Source organism: Pleurodeles waltl, chromosome 1_2 (assembly GCF_031143425.1).
Source record: "Pleurodeles waltl isolate 20211129_DDA chromosome 1_2, aPleWal1.hap1.20221129, whole genome shotgun sequence".
Taxonomy (NCBI): domain Eukaryota; kingdom Metazoa; phylum Chordata; class Amphibia; order Caudata; family Salamandridae; genus Pleurodeles; species Pleurodeles waltl.
The window spans coordinates 894,599,011-894,622,599 of record NC_090437.1 but is presented as its reverse complement, the minus strand read 5'-3'; the positions used below and the strand labels follow the sequence as shown (position 1 = coordinate 894,622,599).

General features: G+C 47.2%; 1 protein-coding gene across 1 annotated transcript in view; it reads right to left on the bottom strand.

Annotated features, from left to right (window-relative positions):
• Positions 1-23,589, bottom strand: part of CYP4V2 (cytochrome P450 family 4 subfamily V member 2) — a 286,243-nt gene that overhangs the window by 132,253 nt on the left and 130,401 nt on the right. The window contains exon 6 of the mRNA XM_069200117.1: positions 1,213-1,339. Within this exon, the coding sequence (XP_069056218.1) occupies positions 1,213-1,339 (127 nt within the window). The remainder of the gene's footprint in view (positions 1-1,212; positions 1,340-23,589) is intronic.

Below are 23,589 nucleotides of genomic sequence, written 5' to 3'. Positions count from 1 at the left end.
CCTGAGCACTCCTCTAACACACCAATGTGAACAGCCACAAATGTGAATAGTATGTGGGTTATGCATACATGAGTTATTTATGCATTTGTACAGCTTACATCAAGTCTTACCCATGTTTAGCAAGTAAATCGCCTCCATAATGGAAGCCTACCATAAAGTTGTAATAGTTTCTGTATTCCATAGCTGATGTTGGGCCACCAGGATCTCAAGATGAAGCCAGTGTTATGAACACACCACAACCCATGCCCAAATGTACCACCCACCAGCAACCCGTTAAGCCTGATTAACAATCTACTCATTTCACAACAAACACATCCAAAATCGTGTGCTCATCAGTGCAAACACAGTAGTTCTGAATGCAGCCAGGGGCTGATCTCATCAACAACAATATTCTTCATTACAGAAACCAGGCTCACCATGAATTCCAACCACATTATCGATGTCCTTGTCCCTCAAGACTACATTTAGCAAATCGATGAACCAAAAAGCCCAAGAGGAGGAAGCACAATCATTCAGTAAAACATTGTGGTGTTTGAAACCCTAGCAGCAACAGATATCTAGCTTGTTCGAGCACTCCAGCCACGCTCCTCTGAGAGTATGTCCCCTCAGTACATTTCAGGTTCAAACAAAGCCACAGGAAGTACACAGGCCATGTACAATGCGCTGCTGAGCCGGTCAGACAATTCAATGGGGCAAAACAGAATGGAAGACAGTACAGAAGGCACTTCTCCATGTGTCTTTCTTTTCTTAACCACTCAAAGCTACTCTGCTCTATTCAACAGTCATCAACAAAGAACAGCAGGTTTGCATGCAGAGGTCATAGCAATCATCAGTAGTACTCCAGTGTAAATCCAGTATAAAAAGGAAGGATGCAGGAGACAGCAGGCTGAGATGCTACAGAGTATATACGCACAGTGGGTATAATATACACGATGATTGCACAATGTATAAAGATGAATTAATAGATTCTTAGACCATCCACTTTATTCATAATTTAGGTAAATATTACCCAGGTAGGATTGTTAACAAATCATGCTTCTATGGAAGTTAATACATGTTAACCTTTTACTAACCATTACATTTGGCATTGGTACCATTGTGGGCATTAGAATACAGTGATGTTATGTCAAGGAATTATCCCCAAAAATATACACTGCCATTTTATACAAACATCCCAGACCAGAGTTTAAAATGCATTAAAACCAAACGTACGCTGTCAGTAAATCCATGCAGGGTTTTAAGGTGCCTGTCATGTTCTCTTCCCTCCTTCAACATGGAATACAGAACGTCAGGCCAAAGCCATGGCAGTCTCTGCCGACGATGGAGGAGATCGCTCATTCTATAAAAAAAGAAAATACCTATATTTAATATAATCATATATTCTTATTAATGTAGTAGTCAGTACTGGGATACAATATGTATTAAAAAACTAACATTTGATGTAAAGGTATGTAACATGAAAGGGATAAAAACCAAATACCATAAAAAAGGTAATTACCAACCCATCTCACACTTTAGCAAAACTAATAGACAATATCAATGGAAATAGTTAAACTGCGTCAATCGCAAAAATGTTCTACGTTTACATTCTACAAAACCTGTTAAGTCGAGTATGTCAAAATATTGGTGGAGGACTGAATTTCTCTCAATCAGCAGCCCTCTTTATTGAAACAGATAAGCTAATGAAATAACACAATCTCAAATTCGACTGGGCATAATCATCTTTACAGCCACCTTCAAATAATTATTATGAAGTACAGTACGGACCTACCTCCAAAATATCTGTTCAAGCTCATTCTATACAAAATTTAGGATTTAAGCCCCTCCCTCTACTTTATACAGTGGTTACTGCCAAAGGTGGGAGTACATTGTCAGTACCCATGTTTTTTTCCTCCCTAACATATTGGTGAGGTATAGGAAGGGAGTTACCAGCAAGTTCAGGACACTGACCTTTTCAAGAAATTCTGACATGAGTACCATGGCAGTCTCTCATTCACTTAACTCCCCCTAGTATTGCAGTAGAACACTCACCCTAGATTTGTTAACTGGTATGTGACGAACAAGTTATTTACCTTTGGTAACAATTTTTCTGGTAGAGACTATGGGCCTACTCGCAGTGATGGTCCGAGCGCTGCATCCCTGGCAGTTCAACCGCCAGATTATGATGCTCGCGGTCGGACCCCGACAACACTGTCGCCACTGCCAGAGACCCCGACGGGTTGGTGGCGGTGAAAGTCGTGGTCGGCAATGGCGGTGCTGAGCTCGGCACAGCTGTGCTGATCACGACTTTCCTTTCTGCCAGCCTTTTCATGGCAGGGTCCCAGCCCTGAAAAGGCTGGCGGAAAGAGAGTTGGGGCCACAGGAGGGCCCCTGCACTGAATACAACTATGTCGTGGGCAGTGCAGGGGCTCCCCTGTCAGCACACTCAAAACGCACACTGTCTGCCTTGGCAGAAACATCATAACAGGGCAGTGAGGAGACTGCCGGCTTGGTGGCCGCCTCCCCACACTTGTATTGGCAGTCTGACAGTGGGACCGCTGAGTATGTAATCTGCCCTAAATTGTTCCCTGACTTCAGACTGGATCTGGAAGATTTTTCATGAGTAGTACCCCTGAGCACCAGTTGGTGGTGTCAATCGGCTCTGCCTCTGTCGTCTGCATCATGCGTGCCAGAAATGATGTTGAGGTTCCTATATAGGCGCCACACAGGCACGCCGACATCCGTTTCTTTTCATGACTTTCCACGCCGTAAGTGCAGAGCCAAGAAGAATACTGACCACTGGTGTGTCAAAACTAGGGCCTGAAAGGGGTCATCCCCGTCCCTAGATATCCGTTCGCAGGGTGGGTCACTTATGGGTGGGTCACTAAGGAATCTACAGCTAGATACAGTCTCTACCAGATAAGGCATTACCAAAAGTAATTAATGTGTTCATCTGATAGACTTCTAGATGCAGATTCCTTACCACTGAATAGATACCCAAACAATACCATCCCCGGAAGAGGATCTGCAAACTAATTTCAAATGACAAAGTCCTGCAGGACCAAACGGACAAAGTGCATATCCCTACAGACCTGACGGTCCAGACAGTAATGTTTGGTAAATCTGTGCAGAGATGCCCATGTTGCTGCCTTGCAGATTTCCAGGACTGAAACTCCATGTGCTAATGCAGTGATCTGGTGGAATGAGCACACAAACCTTCAGGAGATTGCTTCTTGGCCACTGTGTAGAAGAGGTAGGGTGGCTTAGATGATAAGGCCTGCAGCTCACTCACTCTGCAGGCAGATGGAATTGGCACAAGGAAGACTGTTTTCCGTGTGAGAAGCCTGGGGGACAATTGTGGAGAGGCTCGAAAGGAGCACACATCAAAAAAGTCAGAACCAAATTAAGATCCCACTGGGGCATAATGAACAGAGAGGAAGGGAACATATGAATAAGATCTTTGAGGAACCTATTTCCAATAGGAGATTTAAACTAGAATAGCCTTAAGAGTACCCAAAGCAGAGCCCTACTGGGCAAGAGGAAAAATTAAAAATAAAATCTCAGAGAGTGGCAGAGAAGGGATCAACAGAGTTTTCTGCACACCATGCCACACATTTCTTCCAACGGCAGGCGTGTGCTATATTGGCGGAGGGATGCCTAGCTGCCAAGATGAAGTTACAGACTTCAGGAGGATGTTCAAAAGCTGTCAACTGCTGCTTAATCTTCACGCAAGAAGGCTGAAAGTGGACAGGTTAGGGTGAAGAATCCTCCACTACTGATGTGATTGAAGATCCTACCTGAAGGGGCAGTCTGCTCGGAAGATCGATGGACATGCTCAGTGGCTCGGGATACCAGACTCTCCACGCCCATTCCAGGACCACAAGAATGACTTGGGCCCAGTCGTCCCTGATCTTATTGAGAATTCTGTGAAGGAGTGGCATGGGCGGAAAGGCGTACAGGAGGCCTGAGCTCCACTTGAGATGAAAAGCGTCTCCGAACGAGAGCTGCCTTGGAATCTCCAGTATTTAAAAGTGCTGGCATTGCGCATTCTCAGCAGACGCGAACAGATGTAACCAAGGCTCACGTCACTGCTGAAAGAGACCTTGTGCCATTTCCGGATGGAGCTGCCATTCGTTATCCACTAGGCGTGTGCAGCTGAGTTCATCTGCTCTGGCATTTAGACAGCCCTCCAGGTGTTGAACCACCAGGGAAATGCCCTGCTCTTCCAGCCATGTCCAGAGCTGCAGAGCCTCTTGACAAAGGGCCCATGACCCTCCTCGCCATGTTTATTACAGTACCACATGGCATGGTGTTGTCCATGAGCTCCTGCAATAGCCTTTCCTTGATGGAAGGTAGAAAGGTTTTTAGTGCTCGTCGAATCACCTGAAACGCCAGCAGATTGATGTGGAGTCTGGATTCCACCGGAGACCAGATGCCCCTGATCTCCACCTCTCCCAGACAGCTGCCCCATTCCAGGAGTGACACACCTGTTACTACTGTGAGATCTGGTTGGGGAAGGGAGAGGGTTCTGCCTCTGACCCAATCGAGGTTTGTGAGCCACCACTGCAGATCTTTTGCAGTTTCCTCTGAGATCTGGACCATGTTGGAGAGATGCTGTACCCACTGGAATAAGATAGGGAAAGACTGACATCCCTGATCTCCATAGATGAGCTGCCACCACCGCCATCACCTTGGTGACCACCCGAGGGGCACTGGTAAAGCCAAAGGGGACCACGATAAACCAAAAGTGCTTGTGGCCTACCATGAACCACAGGTAACGTCTATGGGCAGGCATGACAGGAATATGGAAATAAGCATCCTGCAAGTCCAAAACTACCATCCAGTCTCTGGGTCCAGGGCAAACAAGACCTGAGCCAATGTGAACATTTTGAACATCTTCTTTTGGAAGAGATTGAGGGATCGGAGGTCTACAATGGGGCGAAATAGAGGGAATAACAACCATAGACTACTTGTGGCACTGGAACCCTCTCTATGACTCCCTTGGCCAAGAGAGCCTCAACTTGCTCAGGGAGATGGGTCCAATGATCCTGTGCATTCTGGTCATGAGATGGTGGCATGGAAGGAGGGGTATTCTTGAAGGGGTGGGGGCAGCCCCTTCAGCCAATCTAAAAAGCCCACCTGCCCCAAGGTATGAACTGCCAACAGGGCATGGGATGGCAAACCCTGACACAAACTGGGTCTCCATGGTGGTACAGAGGCCGACAAGGAGGGTTTAGAGGCTGCTGTGGGGGGGGGGGGGGGGGGGGGGGGGGGGAATGGCTGGCCACCTGATCCACGAGGTCAGTGGATATTGCCCCCTCATCAACACAGAGGCTGATCAGGAGCCGTGGCATGGTAGATGGGCAGGAACTGGCATGACTATAGGTCTGTTCTGTAATCACGAAAGGCAGATTTAGAGGGACAAGGGGCCGCTGCAAGGCCATAGACCTGACTGTAGCCGGAGAGTCCTTAAAGCACTCATGCGCCGAAGCTGCCTTGTCTCCGAAGAGACGGATGTCATCCAAGGGCATGTCCATAAGGAAAGCTTGATTAACCACTGAGAAGCCAGACATTCTTAGTCAGGTGTGGTGCCTAGGGCCACTGTTGTGGAAACTTCTCTGCCTAGTGAGTCAGTTGTGTCAAGTCCGCAAAGAATTGTGAATTTTGATGCATCTCGGGCCTCCTTTAGGACCTGTGGCAGCACTTGCACAACTGTGTGCCACAGAGTGTAGGAATAACAGCCCAAAAGGCATGTGGTGTTCACAGACTGCACAAAATGAATCTAGCCTCTTATATTCCCTATCTGGGGGAGAGGTTGGGAAAATGCATTGAGAAATGGAAGCTTGGGTCTCTGGAAGCAGGCTGGTGGCTGTATGCAATCGTACTGGTCATAGGAGCCCCTGTACGGGGTTTGGACAAGGTACCCAAAAGGACGTCGGTAAGTGCATCATTAAATGGGTGTAGGTTCTAATGTGAAGACTCCTGGCAGCAGCACTTCTGTCAAGATGTTAGTCTTGACTGCCAGTGAGAGTAGTTGAAGGTCTAGGACCTCAGCCACCCAAAGCTCTCTCCTCCTTAGCCATAGTAGGGAGGGCAAGCATACCAGTATCTAGAAAAGTGTCCATTCAGCCTGCTTCACCCAGATCCTCACGCCAGTCCATCTCTTCTTCATAAGGCTTCTATTCTAAAGGGTCCAGCTACCCCTCCCAGTTCCCCCGAAGGATGTGTGCCCTCATTTGGCAATATCTACAAGTAGGGAATGATCAATCTCTTCCTCTGGATAATGTATCTCTAGTGTTCATGCTATTTGCTCTCAGCATAAAAGTGCAGATATGTATTAATGTTCCTTTGATTTAATGCATTTGGTAATCCAAAGGGTTGGGGTTGGATTATTTTCTAAATATGTTATACCATCTCCTTGACCAAGGAGATTGTTTCATTATTCAATTTTGTCATTTTGCCAATTATAATATGCTAATAACTGCAAAGAGTACTCAAAGAATCTGATGCCTGATAACTTTAGGTTCTGAGTGTTGATAATGGTATCAATTCTATCATTAATTATATCTCTTGCATACATTCAGGAGTGAGCAATATACAAGTTTGGAGTTTCTCTGAGATACAATAGATTGTTCACTTTGTTAATTCCTATAGTTGTATATTGCTTTGTACACCTAAACCACCATTTGATCTTTTAGAGAACAACAGACCATTTCTTGTGTCAACAGGTATAAGGAGATAGTTCCTGACATTTTCCTTTATTGTCTAGTCTACTTCAATGAGAGTCTTTGCTTATGTCATTATGCCAATTTCAGTTTGAATGACAGATTAGGAACTAAGCTTTTCGGCTTTTGTCTTTGTGTTATTGGTAAACAGTAAAACATTTTAGCCCATTCTGTCAGTACCTCATTTATTTTGCTGTTCTGTTATTGATGTTTTTTCAAATTGCCATAGTTGCAATTGTTCACCAGAATATTGTCTCTGTCCTGACTGATGAAAAACCCATGTGTCTTTTTGAGCCCAAATTTGGTGACAAGTTTAGTTTTCATGGGGACAGCTCTTATCTGATCACCTACCTCTATTGTCAGCATGGAACCCCTCTCCATCCTAGGCATGTGTTTCAAGATACCCACAATCCTCCTCTGGGACCCTATGCATCCTTAGGGCTATCTCATAGGCAGAAAACCATTTGTCAATGTCATCCCCCACCACACAGTCAGGCACCAGGTCTTTAGGAATGTGGACTCTCTTACCCTCCACTGGGCACTGCAGTTTTGCTGCTACCACCGTTGCTGAATTCAGAGTTGTTTCACCTTGAGGTTCAGCTCTCACAGACTCACTTCATAAGCCAGGAGGATTGTCTTCTTCCCCAAGTCTCCTTCAACCTTAGCTAATTTTTCTGCAAGGTTTCCCTCCCTTTTTGTGTTAAGGCTCCCTCAGACTTTTTCTCCTATATGGCCAGCTTTCTTTCCTCCAAAGCCCTTTTGGTAGCTGACTCCTGCTTGGCAGCCTCCATTTTAAATTTGGCCAGCTGTAGCTCCAGTTCCTTTCTGCTTACCTGTCCCCCAACTCCTCTGGGGACAAGTTGTGTGAGGACACACTGATCTCTGCCCTACAGGAGACCTTGGCCTGTGGCAAAGGTGTCTTCCTCCAGTTGCTGCAGCTCAGGGCATGTGGCCAGGCCATTTCCATCCTCATCCTCCAGGCCCACCTCCTCATCCTCGGGGTCATTCTCCTCCTGCTCCCCTGCTGTAGCCTGCATCACCCTGACCTTCTCAAAGACTCTGAGGGGTTTTTGAAAGTCCAGCTTGATGGCCCTCTTTCCAAGATTCAGGCTCTCCACTTACAGAGCTTCTTCAGCTCTCTTACTTTCAAGTTGTCGATGCTGCTCAGCTCCAACTCCACTGTAGCAAGAAAGATGTGAGGTGAGGCTTAAATTAAGAAAAGGGAAACATTACCAAATTAGAAACTAAGGATGAACTGAAAAAGAAAAATTGAAGTTGGCATCAGAATAATTTTGGGATTTTTGGCTTTACATAAATTACTGAGTGGCACTGCACTAACACAATTACTGGACCCAGACACTGAACACCAATGTAGGAAATATGGGTGACTGGTTAAGGGGGGTGGAAGCCCCACTCAGGTAACTACCACAATCCTTGTCAGAGTGAACCGCAAAAGTCACCTCGTGCTTAACCCTAGCTTGGCACAAAGAAGTTAGGCCTAACTAAGAGGCAATGTGTGAAGTGTTTATGCAGTACACAAAAAGTAACAAAGTGAAAACACAACAAGAAAAATCCCAAACCAATTTAGAAAAATATAGTAGATTTTTAATAAATAAAATGGCACCACTGCATATTAAATCCAATTAGTAAAAACATACTTAATACTAGTTAAATTCTGTAATGAAAAACAACACTAAAAAGCGCAAAGCGCCAACTGCAGTTACCTGGTGGCACTGGACCGGTCACAAGTTCAGGCCATCTGTGATGGAGCATGGGTTGGGTCAAGGACCGAGTTTGCCTGCAGGGAGTTATACCGTTGTGTCTTTAAAGTTGAGATTCGAAGTCCTGTGCCAGTCTGCACTACGTTGTGTTGGTTCAGGTGAAGCTGCCGGTCAGAAACTGCAAGGTGCTGTGATGCAATGTCATGTGTCAAGTTGTGTCATGCTACATTGGTTCCGATGAAGCTGCCAACCAGGAGCTAATAAGTGCTGCAATGCAAGGTCCTGTGTCAGGTAGTGTCATGTAGCATTAGCACCAATGAAGCCGTCGACCAGGAGTAGCGAGGTGCTTTGATGCAAAATCCTATGAAGGGTTGCATCAGTTCCAATGAGACTGCACCAAGAGGAGTACAGACAGACTCCAGCCAAGGGTCCAGGACATGGAGGCACTGCTAGGGGATCAGGGCACACTCCAGCAGATGCCAGCAGCTGGACATAGGGAGATGCAGTTGGTGGTGGTCGGCTGAGCAGTTGAGGTGCAGATTTGTGAAGCTTGTTGTTTCTATGTAGCTCAGACAGGAGGTCAGCCAAAAAGTCGAATCACTCTGCTGTTCCTAGGTTCAAGAAAGCAGGGCAGTTCTTCTGAAACAGGCACAGGTCCAAAAGGGATATGATACCTGATGCCAGCCTTTGTGTGGGGGTGCTCCCTGTCCTACCTCCACATCTGGTTCTGGAAAATTCTTCTCCTTTGCCAGTCAAGGATCCAAATTGTCAGTGGTTGACATAAAAAGCATGGCAGATCTGGTGCAAGGTTCATTTGTCTGTGTAGGAGACAAAGCCTTTTCAAGTGTAAATGGGGCTGGGTATGGCCCTTCCCTGTCATCCTGTCAGGATGGCCCATCCTGTCCACACCGAAGCCCATTTTGTAGTAGTGTCTGAAAGCAATACACAAAACCCAAGAGCAAAGCCATTCACAGTCATGTGACCCGGGACACTGGCAGAAGACACAGATGGCTGGAACAACAAATTGCCAACTTTCTAAAAGTGCCATTTTCAAAATTGCAACAAAATGATCTGTGATTTTGTTTCTCTAAGTTGATTCTATATTTCTCATAAAATCTGTCTTTGAGTCGCTTGAGTGTAAACAGCATACCTCTACGTGCTCCCAATCTATTGTAAGCACTTGTTAGATGTAATAAGGTAACCCAGTGTTAGTCAATGGGAGAAACAGGCCTTTCAACAGTGAAAAACAACTTTAGAAGCTTTTCACTGCCGGGATATCTAAAACATACCTGGTATTTACATGGAATGCAATCATCTAGAATGTCATTTGAAATGCAGTCATCTAGAATGTTGTTTATAAACTCACATAAATGATTCTGGTAACTGGCACACATTTAGTATCATGGTCCGTTCATTCAGATATGATTGATTTTGTCTTTCAAGAATACGATTTTACAAGTAATATTCCAAAACGTTTTTCCACCTAATTTATATTTGCTCATGGTACACATGGTCGTTGGACTGATTGTGGACATTTTGGGCCTCATTATGAGTTTGGCCCGTGCAGGGGGCCGCCCGTCAAACTGTTCCTGTCATCAGACCACCTGTGTGGCCTGATCCCCGGCGACCCTATTAAGAGTTCACTGCAGGGCCGACGGGCGGAAACAGAGTTTCTGTCCGCCGGCCCTGCGGTGAACAGGGCCTTAACATTGCAGCCGGCTCCTAATGGAGCCGGCTGCAATGTGGCGGTGCGGTGTGTGCAGCAGTACTCATCGCGCATTCCACTGACCATAATTCAAGTGCATGGGCAGTGCAGGGGCTCCCAGGCCCCCCTTCCCCCCCAGTTTACTATTCCACCAGCCTTTCCAGGAAGCCTTTGCATGGGCTCCTGTAGGAGCCCATGCAAATGCTTCTGCAGGACTGCCATTGCAGCCTGCGTGAAAAGGTGCAAACAGCCTTTCACTGCCATTTTCACTGCACCAGGTCACTTATAAGTGGCATAAGTCACCAATATAGCAGGCCCTCCAGCCCTGAGTGCAGGGTGCAAAGTACCTGTGTGTGAGGGCACCCCTGCACTAGCAGAGGTGCTCCCACAAACTCCAGGCCCATTTTCCTGGACGCGAGTGCTGGGATGCCATTTTACGCGTGTACTGGACATAGGTCACTACCTATGTTCAGCTACATAATGATAACTCTGAACATAGGCATGTTTGGTATCAAACATGTTGGAATCATGCCCCAAGGCTTTTGCAAGCATGGGTTGTATGATTCCATGCACTCTGTATTGCCATTTCAGCCTTCTGAGGTTTTCCAGGCACTCCCAGCAACTGCCACCTCACAGACAGGGTTCTGCCCTTCTGTAGCTTGAGAAGCTCAAGCCCAGGAAGGCATAGCAAAGGATTTCCTTTGGGAGAGGGGTGTTACATCCTCTCCCTTTGGAAATAGGTGCTACATGTTTAGCAGGGGTATCCTCTCAAAGCCACTGGAAATGTTTTGAAGGGCACATTTGGTGCCCCCTTGCATAAACCAGTCTACACCGGTTCAGGGATCCCCAGTCCCTGCTCTGGCGTGAAACTGGACAAAGGAAAGGGGAGTGACCACTCCCCTGTCCATCAACACCCCAGGGTTGGTGCTCAGATCTCCTCCAGAGGGTCCCTGGATTTTGCCATCTTGGATTTCAAGTTGACAGGGAACTCTGAGAGCATCTGAGTGGCCAGTACCAGCAGGTGGTGTCAGAGCCCTCCCCTGATAGGTGCTTACCTGGTTAGGTGACCAATCCCCCTTTCAGGGCTATTTAGGGTCTCTCCTTTGGGTGGTTGCTCAGATTTGGACTGCAAGACTCCAGCTGGAATCCTCTGCATCCACCACTTCGACTTCTCACTGAGAAAACTGCACCTGGACCCTCCAGGAACCTACAAGCTGCAACAAAGAAGCAAGACACCTCCTGCAACATTGTATCTCTGGCTCCTGCCAGCAATTGCAACAGTTTCCCAGTTGTGCATCCTCTGAGGACAGCCGTCTTCAGCCTGCATCAGAAGAGCGAAGGAATCTCCCTTGGGGGTGAAGGAGTCACTCCCCTGCGTCTCCAGGTATCAACTGCGACGACGACTGGCTGCGTGGATCCCCTCTCCTGCTGAGCTGCATCAATCCTGCATCACAGGTGATGGACTGAAGTGGTCCTGACGGTCGTGTCTCCCAACTGTCCAACTTTGGTGGAGGTAAGAGCTTGCCTCCCCACGCAAGACAGTACCCCTGTGCATAGCATCCTTTGCATCTGCCAAGGCTTGTTCGCATCCTTCTTCCAAGTCTGTAATGCAACTTGTAGCTGCGGCCCCCAGCACTCTCTCCTGCGACGCACGGCTTCCTGAGTGGTTCACCAGCGGCTTGGGAGCCTTTTTTGTAGTGCTGCGTGGGCCTCTTCTGCAACTTTCTTGTCCCAGTGCTGTGGGACTCCTGGGTGCGCTGCTTGGTCTTCTGTGGGCTCTCTGTGCCGCTGAGGACCCCCTCTGACTCCCCCTCCTGGGCAGAGTCCACCTGGTCCTTTCTGGTCCCCTGCAGCGCCCTTTTCCGCTAACCACAAGCTTTGCGTCTGGGCTCTCTGTGCTGCTGCGGACCCCCTCTGGCTCCCCTCCTGGGCAGAGTCCACCTGGTCCTTTCTGGTCCCCGGCAGCGCCCTTTTCCGCTAACCGCGAGCTTTGCGTGTGCCAAGGCTTGTTAGTGGACACTGACGACGCAGACCAGACTACAGTCCTCTATTCGGCGTGGGACATCACTTGCACCCTTCAGGAACCTGACTTCGTCTTCTCAGGTGCAGTACTGACTTTCCTTCTTCATCGGTGGTTCAACTTTCTGCACCTTCATCCGGGTTAGCAGGGGCTCCTGTTCTTCCTGGACTGTTCTGTGCTTCTTGGACTTGGTCTCCTTCTTCCACAGGTCTTCTTGACCAGGAATCCCCTGTTGGTATCTTGCAGTCTCTTCTGGGTCATGCATTATTCTTCTTTACTTCTCTGTGTGTGTTATGGGAAACTTAATGTGATTTACTTCTGTTTTCCTGGGAAATGGGGTGGGCTGTGGTACTTACCTTTCGGTGTTTCTAGTACTCCCAGCTTTCCTCTACACACTACACTTGCCTAGGTAGGTGACCAACTTTCACATTCCACTTTCTTAGAATATGGTTTGTGCATCCCCTAGGCCCAAGTTTAAGTATTGTGATTTTTACTAATTGCTCTGGTTTCTAAATGTTTTATGCCTATTTCTGCATATTAGTGTATATAATTTGTCTATTACTAATCTCCTAAGGGAGTATAGTCTCTATGGTATTTTTGGTGTTTGTGTCACCAAAATAAAGTACTTTTATTTTTGTAACACTGAGTGATTTCTTTATGTGGGTAAGTACTGTGTGACTGCAGTGGTATTGCCTGAGCTTTGCATGTCTCCTAGATAAGCCTTGGCTGCTTATCAACAGCTACCTCTAGAAAGCCTGGCTTATAGACATTGACTACACTAATAAGGGATAACTGGACCTGGTATAACGTGTAAGTACCATAGGTATCCACCAGACACCAGGCCAGCCTCCTACACCCTGTTTCAGACTTACTCCTTCTGACCCTGTCACGCTTCAGAGGCTCAGGTCGGGGGTCCAATCGCTGCTTCAGCAGAATGCAATTGTTCCAGTTCCGGTAAGACAGAAGGGCTTGGTGTTTTACTTCACTCACTGTTTTTGGTTCCAATAGCAGACATGTCATTTCACCCCATTTTCAACCTCATGGACTTGAACTCCTTTGTCATGTAGGAACATTTTTGGATGATGTCTCTGCAGGCCATAATTCCCCTGCTCATGAAAGGGGACTTCTTGGTGGCTATGGATCTACAGGCTTCATATTTTCATGTTGCAATTCATGTGGAGAGTCAGCAATTCCTGAAGTTTGCAGTAGAGGGTCTTCATTATCAATTTTAACTCCTGCCATTTGGTCTAGCCAGGTCTCCCCGTGTGTTCACCAAGGTGTCGCTGCCACTTGTTGCTTTTCTGCATTTACAAGGTGTCGCTCTGTGTTCTTATCTTGATGATTGGTTGTTATCTGCTCGTACTTTTTCCAAGGCAAGCCAAGATGTGGATCTGGTCCTGTCTACCCTGCAAGACTTTGGTCTTCTGGTGACTATGTCCAAGTCACATCTCACACCTTCTCAGCCAAATACATTAATCGGTCCTTGTCTGGACACTCTAGTGGGTGTGGCTTTTCTCCTGGAGGACAGACTGCTTTCCTTCCAGGCTGGTGTGAGAGATTTGTTGACACATTTACACAGTTATGCAAGATGCTAGTTATGAGAGCATGGTCTCTTGACGGCCTCAATAGCAGTGGTCCCATTGGCATGTTTTCATTCAAAGCCACTTGTGAACCACGTTCTCTCCCATTGGGATCTGGCTCACAGAACTACAATCTCTTGATTCCCATGCCGGATCACATTGTGCTGAGCCTGTCCTGGTGGCTGGTTTGGACCCATCCGTTGAAAGGGGTTCCTTTCCAGCTGTCAAATCTTGTGCTAGTAATGACAGATGCCTGCATATGCGTGTGGGGGGGGGATTTCAGAGATAGGTGCCCCTTGTTTTCCATGGAACAGTCAGCTGACCTCGAACTGGAGGGAACTGATAGCTATCCAGAGGGCCTTGGTGCCTTTTCAGGGCACCTTTCAGGGCAAGAATGTGTGGTCAGGACTAACAATCAAGTTGCAAGGGCATACTTGACCAGGCAGACGTACGAAATGCAGGTCCTTCAATCACACTGTATCCGTGATTTTTCTCTGGCAGAGGAGAATGTTCTAGGTCTGACTGCAGTTTACATTCAAGGGAAGTTGAATTTTGGGGCACACAGTCTGAGCAGGAACAATCCATCCTCAGTGACATATCATCTGTCTCTTCCCCTCTTCTGCCTTGTCTCCCAGAAGTTTGGAGAAACTTGGCTTGAGCTTTTTGTCTCCCCAGCGGATGTTCAGTGCCTGGCGTTATGTTCAGAGATTCCGTCCTCTTTGGTGTGGGCTGTGGATGCCCTGTCAGTACTGTGGCCTCAAAGATAACTGTATGCCATCCACCGATTCCCCTCCTGCCAAAGGTCCTTAAGAAGGTCAGGAAGGAGAAGGTTCAGGTGATCGTCATTGCCCCTTACTAGCCCCGGGTAATTGGTTTCCTCTCCTTCTGGATCTGTCGAAGGGTCGGGTTTTTCATCTCCCTGCACACCAGCTCCTCTTCAGTTTCCAAGACTGTCTCTTCGGATAGTTCTCAGGTTGAGTCTGATTGCTTGGCAGTTGAGGTAATAGGGTTGAAGACTCTGGGTTGTTCCTCTCAGATGGCTGCAGCGTCCCTCTGTCTTGAGACCTAGCTGCTGATCTCAGGGGGTTGGAAGGTGCCCCTTTATGAAATGAAAGAGGCAGAGTTGATATGTTTGTCAGCTAAGGTAGTCTTCTTGGTGGCCATTACGTCTGCGAGGCATCTTGGTGAGATCCGAGCGCTCATGGCAGTTTTTCCTTGTCTGAATTTTTTTTCCTGACCATGTGGTTCTTCGCATGGATCCTAAGTTCATTCCTAAGATTTCTTCTTCTTTCCATTCGGCTCAGGAGGTCATTTTTTTATCCTTCTGCCTCTACGCTCCCCTCTACTCTAGATGTCAGGAGGGCCCTTTTAAATTACGTGGAGCGCACAAAACCACAGGGGTATAGCCCTCTTGGAGATATGCCAGGAGGCCACTTGATCCTCAACCCATACTTTTCTTCATCATTACCATCTTTTAGTTTGTAATGATTTGGAGGGCAGTTTTGGGGGCAAGTTTTGGCTACTGCTACAAAATGATATGTATTTCTGTTCTGAATAAAGATTCTTTTGCATTGGCATTGTGGGTGCAACATGGTCTTTTCTGAGCTTGTTATATCCTCAGTTTGTAAGGACTGGGGTGAGGAGGGCCTCACGAGGGAGTAATGAACTTATTACTTACCGGTAGTCTTCATTAACCCAATTAGGGGTCCTCCTCACCCCAGTCCTCTTCCCTCCCTCCCTCCCTGGTTGCATCTCATGCCTACAGCTTGGTACAATAATAGGAGGAGGTGCGGGTGGGAGGAGTTTAAATAAAATAAAGTTACTAAAAGACTAGCGTGATACGGCTGTCACAGGAGGGGCATACTCTCAGTCTGTGAGGACTGGGACACGGAGAACCTCTAATTAGGGTAATTAAGATTACCAGTAAGTAACAAGTTCATTAATGCCTGAACATTTCTGTTAGTTAATTATTTCCTCTTTTATCATTTACCACACTTTGTTAATAACCACACCTCCTCATAATTATTCAGAGGTAGGCTTCTAAATGGTGCATGAACATGTGGTCTCGTACTCACCTTGGTAAAACCCTTGGTGGAGGAACAAATGTTGAAGTTTTGCTGCCTGGTGGCGGGCTTTCATTGTTTATGCACAAGGTTACCTGCTGTCATTCGCAATTTTGTGAACAAAGCATTATTCTAGATTCCATATCTTAGGGTTTTTTGCTAGTGAAGTGTGATTGAGGGCTTAATTTCTTGACATCAGTACTGGAACGTATAGTAATTCTGTTTTGTGACAGTCTTTTCTAAGTTGTTATTAGTCCCAAACAACCATCTTCCTCCTGCACAGCTTATATTAAGGGTATTTTCCAGACCCAGGAGATATTGCGAAAGTACATTTTCTAACATGAGATTCCTCATGTCTTTCTAACAATTTTGGAATGACTGGTATGATAAAGAGGAACAGGCATGGAATAGGGAAGGTATCTCTTGTAAATAAGACACAGCTTCAGCTTCCATGACATCTTTAGATGTTATGGAGTGCAATATTGGTTCACCATAACTCCTACTTAGAAGGGCCCAAAGAGGAGTTACACTACCTGGTGGGAACCTGGTCATTGTTACTTTGGAGCATTTTGGAGAATATTTTCTTTTTTCAGAGGCTAAATCCTGTAACATGCTTACTAATTAATCTGCTAGATGTAAGAAAAACATCTGACAAAACGGACAAAAAAACCTGATCGGTCAGATGTCTCGTAAAAGGAGAATTCTAAAGAACATTGACTTGAACAGGCTTCCTACAGCACAGTGTATCACCTTGTGGGAACGTTATCGACATTGCTCAGACAAAGGTGAGTGGTTGCTAGAATGTATTTTCCATAAACTAACGATATTGCTTTGTGTGCTGTTTTTAGAGCAGTATGAGATTCCTAAACAAGGTGAACTGGCCTAGTTGGCATTGAAAAATCCATGCGCCCGCTTGCTCTCGTGAGCTGATTTTTTTTTTAGGATGGGCCATTTTTAGGTGTTCTCGTCCTGTGTGGTGAGAAGCGCCAGTCACTCTTTTCGCTCACTGAGCAGATCTTATTGTGTGTAAAAGCCCAACCTCTGCTAAGTGTAAGCATTGACTTGTACTGTTTGTTTCTATTAAAGTGCAGGCTGATGCTCAAATTGCTGAGGACAATCAAACCGCACTTTAAATGAAGATGTCTAGGTCTACCAAGACAGATGGAGCGCTGCACTGCCTATGTAATTCTCAATGAACTTGGAGGCAGAGTCACGTCTTTGGTTATCGTGGAGCAGTCTGCAAACCTACAGTGGACCCTAATTCTGCTGATGCCTTATGATGTTTGTCTTCCCTGACTTGCCTTTGCTTCTGAGCTTGACTTGGAGCATCCTTGTTGCACATTAGTCTGGTTCTCATCCTGTGATACTGCCTGGCTCTAAAAAGTGAACTTTGGGGAAATGAGTTTGTGTAATGTCGTTGAAGTGATCTAGGTGCAATGAACTAGCACACACCATGTTAACGTTAGCAGGAGGGGAGTTTCAGGTATGCCCCTGTGACATGGTGAATAAAAGGTGGGTGACATTCACCCGGCGACCCAAGTTGTAATCTGCTTCTGCTTCTGACTGCTTATTAAAGGCCTTCACAAGTGGCACCCATACTTTTCATTTCAGCACGCAGCTCTTACCTATGAGCCACCAGCAGCAAACACAACATTACAACATCAGTGACGAGGGGGCGTACACCGTTCCCATCTGAGTGTAAGGCTCATTGACACGGCTGACGCACTGTCCTTCGATGGAGGCACAGTGCTTGTGCTGTTGTCAGCCTGCAGGCCCCAGATTCAGGTGGTGCATCACTGCGTTAGAGGAAGCCTACCGAGCCTCTTTATCTACCTGGACAGAAACACACTGACCCAGCTGGGAGGCACACCACTGTATCCACAGGAGGTCCCATATTTTGACTCCGTTCCTTAAACGTTGTCTCAGGTGAGAGGCAACCCTTCGACCAAGTGGTGCTTCCCAACAACAGCCTGAGCAACGCACGCACTGCACAAGACCTTCACTCCTAGGAGGTGCGTCAGTATCTCTGCAATGAAGAGTTCACATAGAGTGGCCATCCACCAACCAAATAGCCCCTGGACTCCTCCCCCAATCAATGACTGTGCCTGGCTCAGCAAAGAAGGACCTCAAGCCCCCAACATCCACTACAGAGGAACAACATTCATGAAGAGATGGGAGTGCCATGATGCCCAGAAGACAGGGTAAACCCCAAGCCAAATACAATCCACCGGTGCATATAAAGACACAGGAACTGAGGACGCCCTCACCACAACCACACACCCAGCACAACCATCAGAGAACGTGATCCAGCAGTCACAAAGTAAAAAAAGTAATAACCACACACTGCCCACATAACAGAGATACCATGGGGCGTCGCCCCTGCAACCAGTCCACAACAGTTACGGGGTGTAAGGCACAGTGCTGGTAGAGCAACAAGATTCTATAAGCTCCCCGGGCAGTGCTTGTGCTTGCGCGTGCCCCGAGTCATGGCGAATACACCACCAATGGAACCGTTCGTGGTGGAAGGGGTCCGGTCTGCAGAGGTGCCCAGATGGAGGCTGGGTGGAAAAGGTGTAACTATATTTTGAAGCAACCCAGGTTGACGACGACAGGAAGAGAACAAAGCAACATCACAAAACAAAATGAAATGACGGACGGAGTGTTGAAACTTTTCAAACACTCACCTCCAGTCACAGATCTGGGTTTAATCCATCGATATTTTGCTCGCCACGTCACCCCAGTTTGGACCCAGCCATATGCAAATCAGTCTTGACCCTGTTCCCCATGAGAACAGTCCAGCCCGAACTGCTAGTCAAGGTCCTCCCTGGACAGGAAACAAGCATTCTGGGACCGGTTTCAGGGTATCACCCTTCATCCTCCAGGCTAGCCGGAATCCAGTGGCGCAGCGAGCAAGGGACCCACGTCTGGGCATACCCCTGCCACTTAGGGTACACAAAGCAACATCACAAAACAAAATAAAATTATGGACGGAGTGTTGAAACTTTTCAGACACTCACCCCCAGTCACAGATCTGGGTTTAATCCATTGTTATTTTGCTCGCCACGTCACCCCAGTTTGGACCCAGCCATATGCAAATCAGTCTTGACCCTGTTCCCCATGGGAACAGCCCAGCCCGAACTGCTAGGCCAGGTCCTCCCTGGACAGGAAACAAGCATCCCGGGACCTGTTTCAGAGTATCACCCTTCATCAGCCAGGCTAGCTTGAATCCAGTGGCGCAGCGAGCAAGGGACCCACGTCTGGGCATACCCCTGCCACTCAGGGCGCACAAAGCAGCATCAAAAAACTAAATAAAATAATGGATGGAGTGTTGAAACTTTTCAAACACTCACACCCAGTCACAGATCTGGGTTTAATCCATCGTTATTTTGCTCGGGACGAGAGACAAGATTCTACACCTAGGGGGCAAAACAATCCACAGGCTCCAAAACACCATAACCAAAGCCACGCCAAAGACACATACAAAACTCATAGCTGCTTTAAATGCGTATTTTGAACCAATGATCAATTAAGATTACGAGAGGTTCATATTCTCCCAAGCGAGGTGTTGGATCTTGCCCTTTTTGCAGGGTCATCCCCAAACATTTTGCCTTCTTCCCCCAATGTATCTGGCCTGTTTATGTTGGCTTTATGACTCTGGGCACTTTACCACTGCTAACCAGTGCTAAAGTACAAATGCTCCTGTCTAAATTGTATTGGTTACTGGTTTATCCATGATTGGCATTTCTGATTTACTAGTAAGTCCCTAGTATAGTGTGCCATGGTTGTCCAGGGCCTGTAAATCAAATAATACTAGTAGGCCTGCAGCACTCATTGTGCCACCCACACGAGTAGTCCTGTGAACATGTCTCAGAACTCCCCTGCAGTGCCTGTGTGTCCAGTTCGACCCAGCAAGTGAACCCACTTGCCAGGCCTAAACCTTCCCTTTTAATACATGTATGTCACCCCTAAGGTAAGCTGAAGGCAGCCCCATGGGCAGAGTGCAGTGTATTTAACAGGTAGTACATGTACTGGTGTACTTTACATATCCTGATAGTGAAATACTGCTAGATTTGTTTTTCACTATTGCAAGGCCTATCTCTCAAATAGGTTAACATGGGGGTTGCCTTGAAATATCTTTTAAGTGTAATTTCCCCTTGGGAGCAGATATGGATTTATGATCAGGGTCAGGATGACAGTTGGGCTGTTTGTGAATTCACTCTAGACAGTCACACAGAGGGAGCCCTGCATATCCTGATGGGTCTTCCTGGGCTAGAGTGGTGGAAGGAGCTGACACTTGCACCTGGATAGGGCTGTGCCTGTCTTTACATAAAGCAGCCTTCAACCTTCTGGAATGTGTCAGGGGCCAGAGGAGGAAAGGCAGGGTTGTGTACACTACACTTTCCTTTGAAGTCTGCCTACTTCAAATGCAGAAATTTGTATAAGTATTGGACCTCTGAGACCACCACTTTAGATTCTTTCTGGAATGAGGACATTCTGCCAGGATGAGCTAGATGCTGTAGGAGGTACTGCCACTCTGCCTGTTGATTTGTTGTGCTGGCCTGCTGCTTGCTGCTTCTGTCCTGGGAGTGAAAGGACTGGACTTTACTTTCTGCATCCTGCTTTCCAAGGTTCTCCAAGGGCTTGAACTGAGCTTGCCTCTTGTTTGAAGTCTCAGGGACATCAAAGACGCCATCTGCAGCACCTGGACTCTTTTGCTGAGAGTCCTGACTCACCAAGTGGTGCCAAACCCAGTTCCTGAGCCCTTGGCAGTGGGTTCTGGTGCAATCAAGAAGAAACCAAGTGCACTGACTATAGAGTAACTTCAAAACCAGAGCTGCTAACCAACTCGCACCGCTGCCTGCACTGGAGCCATGGTCCCCGTTGAATGCAATGACAGTGACCGACGCAGCAGGTCCGATGCCACTGCAGCACCTCCGCAGTCCTGCCACAGCGAACTCCACTTCCACTGCAGCACCTGCAGCCCTATGGTGTGATCGTGACACGGCAACGTCGATGCCTCGGGTCTTGCCCTGCTGGATTCATCGACCCCACTGTATTGTAAGGAACCAACGCCTCACATCTGACGCCGCATCAACTCTCCTGCAACCGTAAAGAACTGACTCCTCACCTCCCTGCCTCGCAGTAAAGACAACACCTCCCCAGTAGCAGTAAGGAACCGATGTCGCACTGGGTTCACCTCCCAGACTCCATGCAACATCTTTGTTTCATTGTTTTCCAAAGGTACAGTGCCAGGTGTCCGTGAGAGTCCATGACGAGCCTGCACTCCCTTGCAAGTGTCGTCAGACTGTTGGGAACGAGGGGGTGAGCAGGGTTTATTCCAGCTGTGTGACTACCATACCCGGTCTAGAGTGAGGGTTCCTACTTGGACAGGGTACAAACCCCTGTCACCTACAGACCCCATTTCTAACATGTGGCAACAGGCAGAGGAATCAATTGACGCTTTCTACACGTGGCTCAGAGTTGGCTAGCGCATGTGGGTTTGCAGATGAAAATGCAGAAATAAGTGGGCAAATAATACAAGGATGTGCCTCAGCAAAACCTAGAGAATGGATTCTGCAACAGTCATGGAAAACATTGGCAGACAGACATTCTCATTCTCAAATTGGGGAGGACCACAGAACTGTTGAAATCCCACACCTGGAACATGGAAGCAGCCAACCCATGGACCATGAAAACACAACCCATCAATGCAGTCACGTCACAACCACGACCTGAGAAACCCAAAAAGCCTGGTCCACAACCAAAGACATGGGGGTACTGCGGAGGTCTCACACACCGCCCGGCAGACTGCCCTGCGACGGGCTGGGGCCGTAAATGCACAGATGTAGAAAATCCAACCATTTCACGACGGTCTGCCACACCTCCAGAGGAAAGACACCTTGCGTGTCAGTAAACACCGTTGTTGTAAAACAAAACCACCAAAGCGACATGGATGACGATGACGTGACTGAACATGTAGTGCATTCAGTATTCAAAGCTGGGACGGGCATCTAGCCCAGTGCCAGATTAGTGTTGGAGTCATCAACTGACACCCACGCTCGACATTGGTGGATCATAAAACCTAATGTCTGATGAACTGTACAACACCATGCAACCTGTGCCCTTCTTACCAAAGACATCAATTAGAGTATTTGCATACGTGCAAGACAAAACCTGAGGACTGAGAGGAAAGTTTTGCACGTCGATTTCTCAAGGGTCCCCAAATGACTAAATCTCCAGTATACGTTACAGAAGGATGTGGAATGCTACTAGGATGTCGTACTGTAGAAGGACTGAGAACAGTCATGTTTGCATTTCGAATACATCAAGAAAGGGTTGCCCACATTCTAACTGACTTCCCAAATGAGATAAAGATACAAATAGACTCAACAGTGCAGCCTGTGGCGTTGAGGCATTGCAGAACTGCTTTCTATTTGAGGCCCCAAGTAGAAAAAGAAATGGAGAAATTGGAAGCAGAAGGAATTATCGAGAACGTATCAGGACCGACACCATGGATCTCCTCTATTGCACCAGGAGAGGTTCGCATACGTGTTGATATGTGTCTACCAAATGCTGCAATCAGGAGAGAATGTCACCTCACACCGACCATCGATGAGCTGATTGGAAAGCTGAGCTAGTCTCGCTGGTTCTCTAAAAGTAGACTTAAGTTCAGGCTATCATCAACTTATGCTCGACAAGGAGTCTAGCTATATCACAACATTCTTTACTCATGTAGGTGTCCAGAGATACCAAAGGCTTAACGTCTGCATCTCAAACGTCTCAGAGGTGTTTCAAAATGTAATCCACCAACTATTGGCTGATCTAAGGGCACAGTGAATGTCAGTGATGACATTCTGATCTACACCACATCAGTACAGGAGCACAACACTCATCTGAGACAGTTACTTCAATGCCTTCAGGAGTCTGGAATCAATCTTCATCACAACAAGTGTGAATTCCTCAAGCAGAGACTGAGTTTCTTTGGGTACAGCTTCTCCACCGAAGGAGTAGCACCCGACCCAGAAAAAGTCTGCACCAAAAAAGAAGCAGCCCTGCCCACAACAGTATCCAATGTCAGAGGTTTTCTGGGCATGGTTAACTACTGTGGTTGTTGTATCAAAAATGTAACCACACTGACCCAACACCTCAGAGATCTGAAAAAGTCAGCAACACCCTGGGACTGGGGCCCACAACAACAGGCAGTGTTCAAGGCCACCAAAGATGCTTTGTCATCCAGCACCATGCTAGTATACTTCGACCTAAACAATGAAACATCAATAGCTGTAGATGCTGGCCCGCAAGGCTTAGGAGCAGTATTGTTACAATGACCAAAAGGGTGCAAATGGGCTCCAGTAGTGTTTGCAAGTCGCTCCCTTACAGAGGCAGAACAAAGGTACTCCCAGAGAGTAGGAGGCCATTGACATATTTTGGGGGTGTCAGCATTTCCATCAGTATGTGTATGGGTGACTGTTCATGGTCATTACGGACCACAAACCTCTCATTCTGCTATTCCAAGGGACTGCACCCAAGCCACAGTCCGAACAGAAAAGTGGATGCTCCAGCTTCCAGACTATAACTGCCAAGTGGAGTATCGCCACGGAATATCCAACCCAGCTCATTACCTTTCCAGACACCCGAGATCTGTAACACCGGAGGAAGAGGCTGAAGCAGATGACACAGAAGAGTATGTGAGGTTTGTAGCTGATAGTCTCCATAGAGATGGGAAGCGGTCTGGACCTATCCGCCAGGCTGCAACCCAAGACATGTGGCTGCAGAAGGCGCTGGAAGTTGTACGA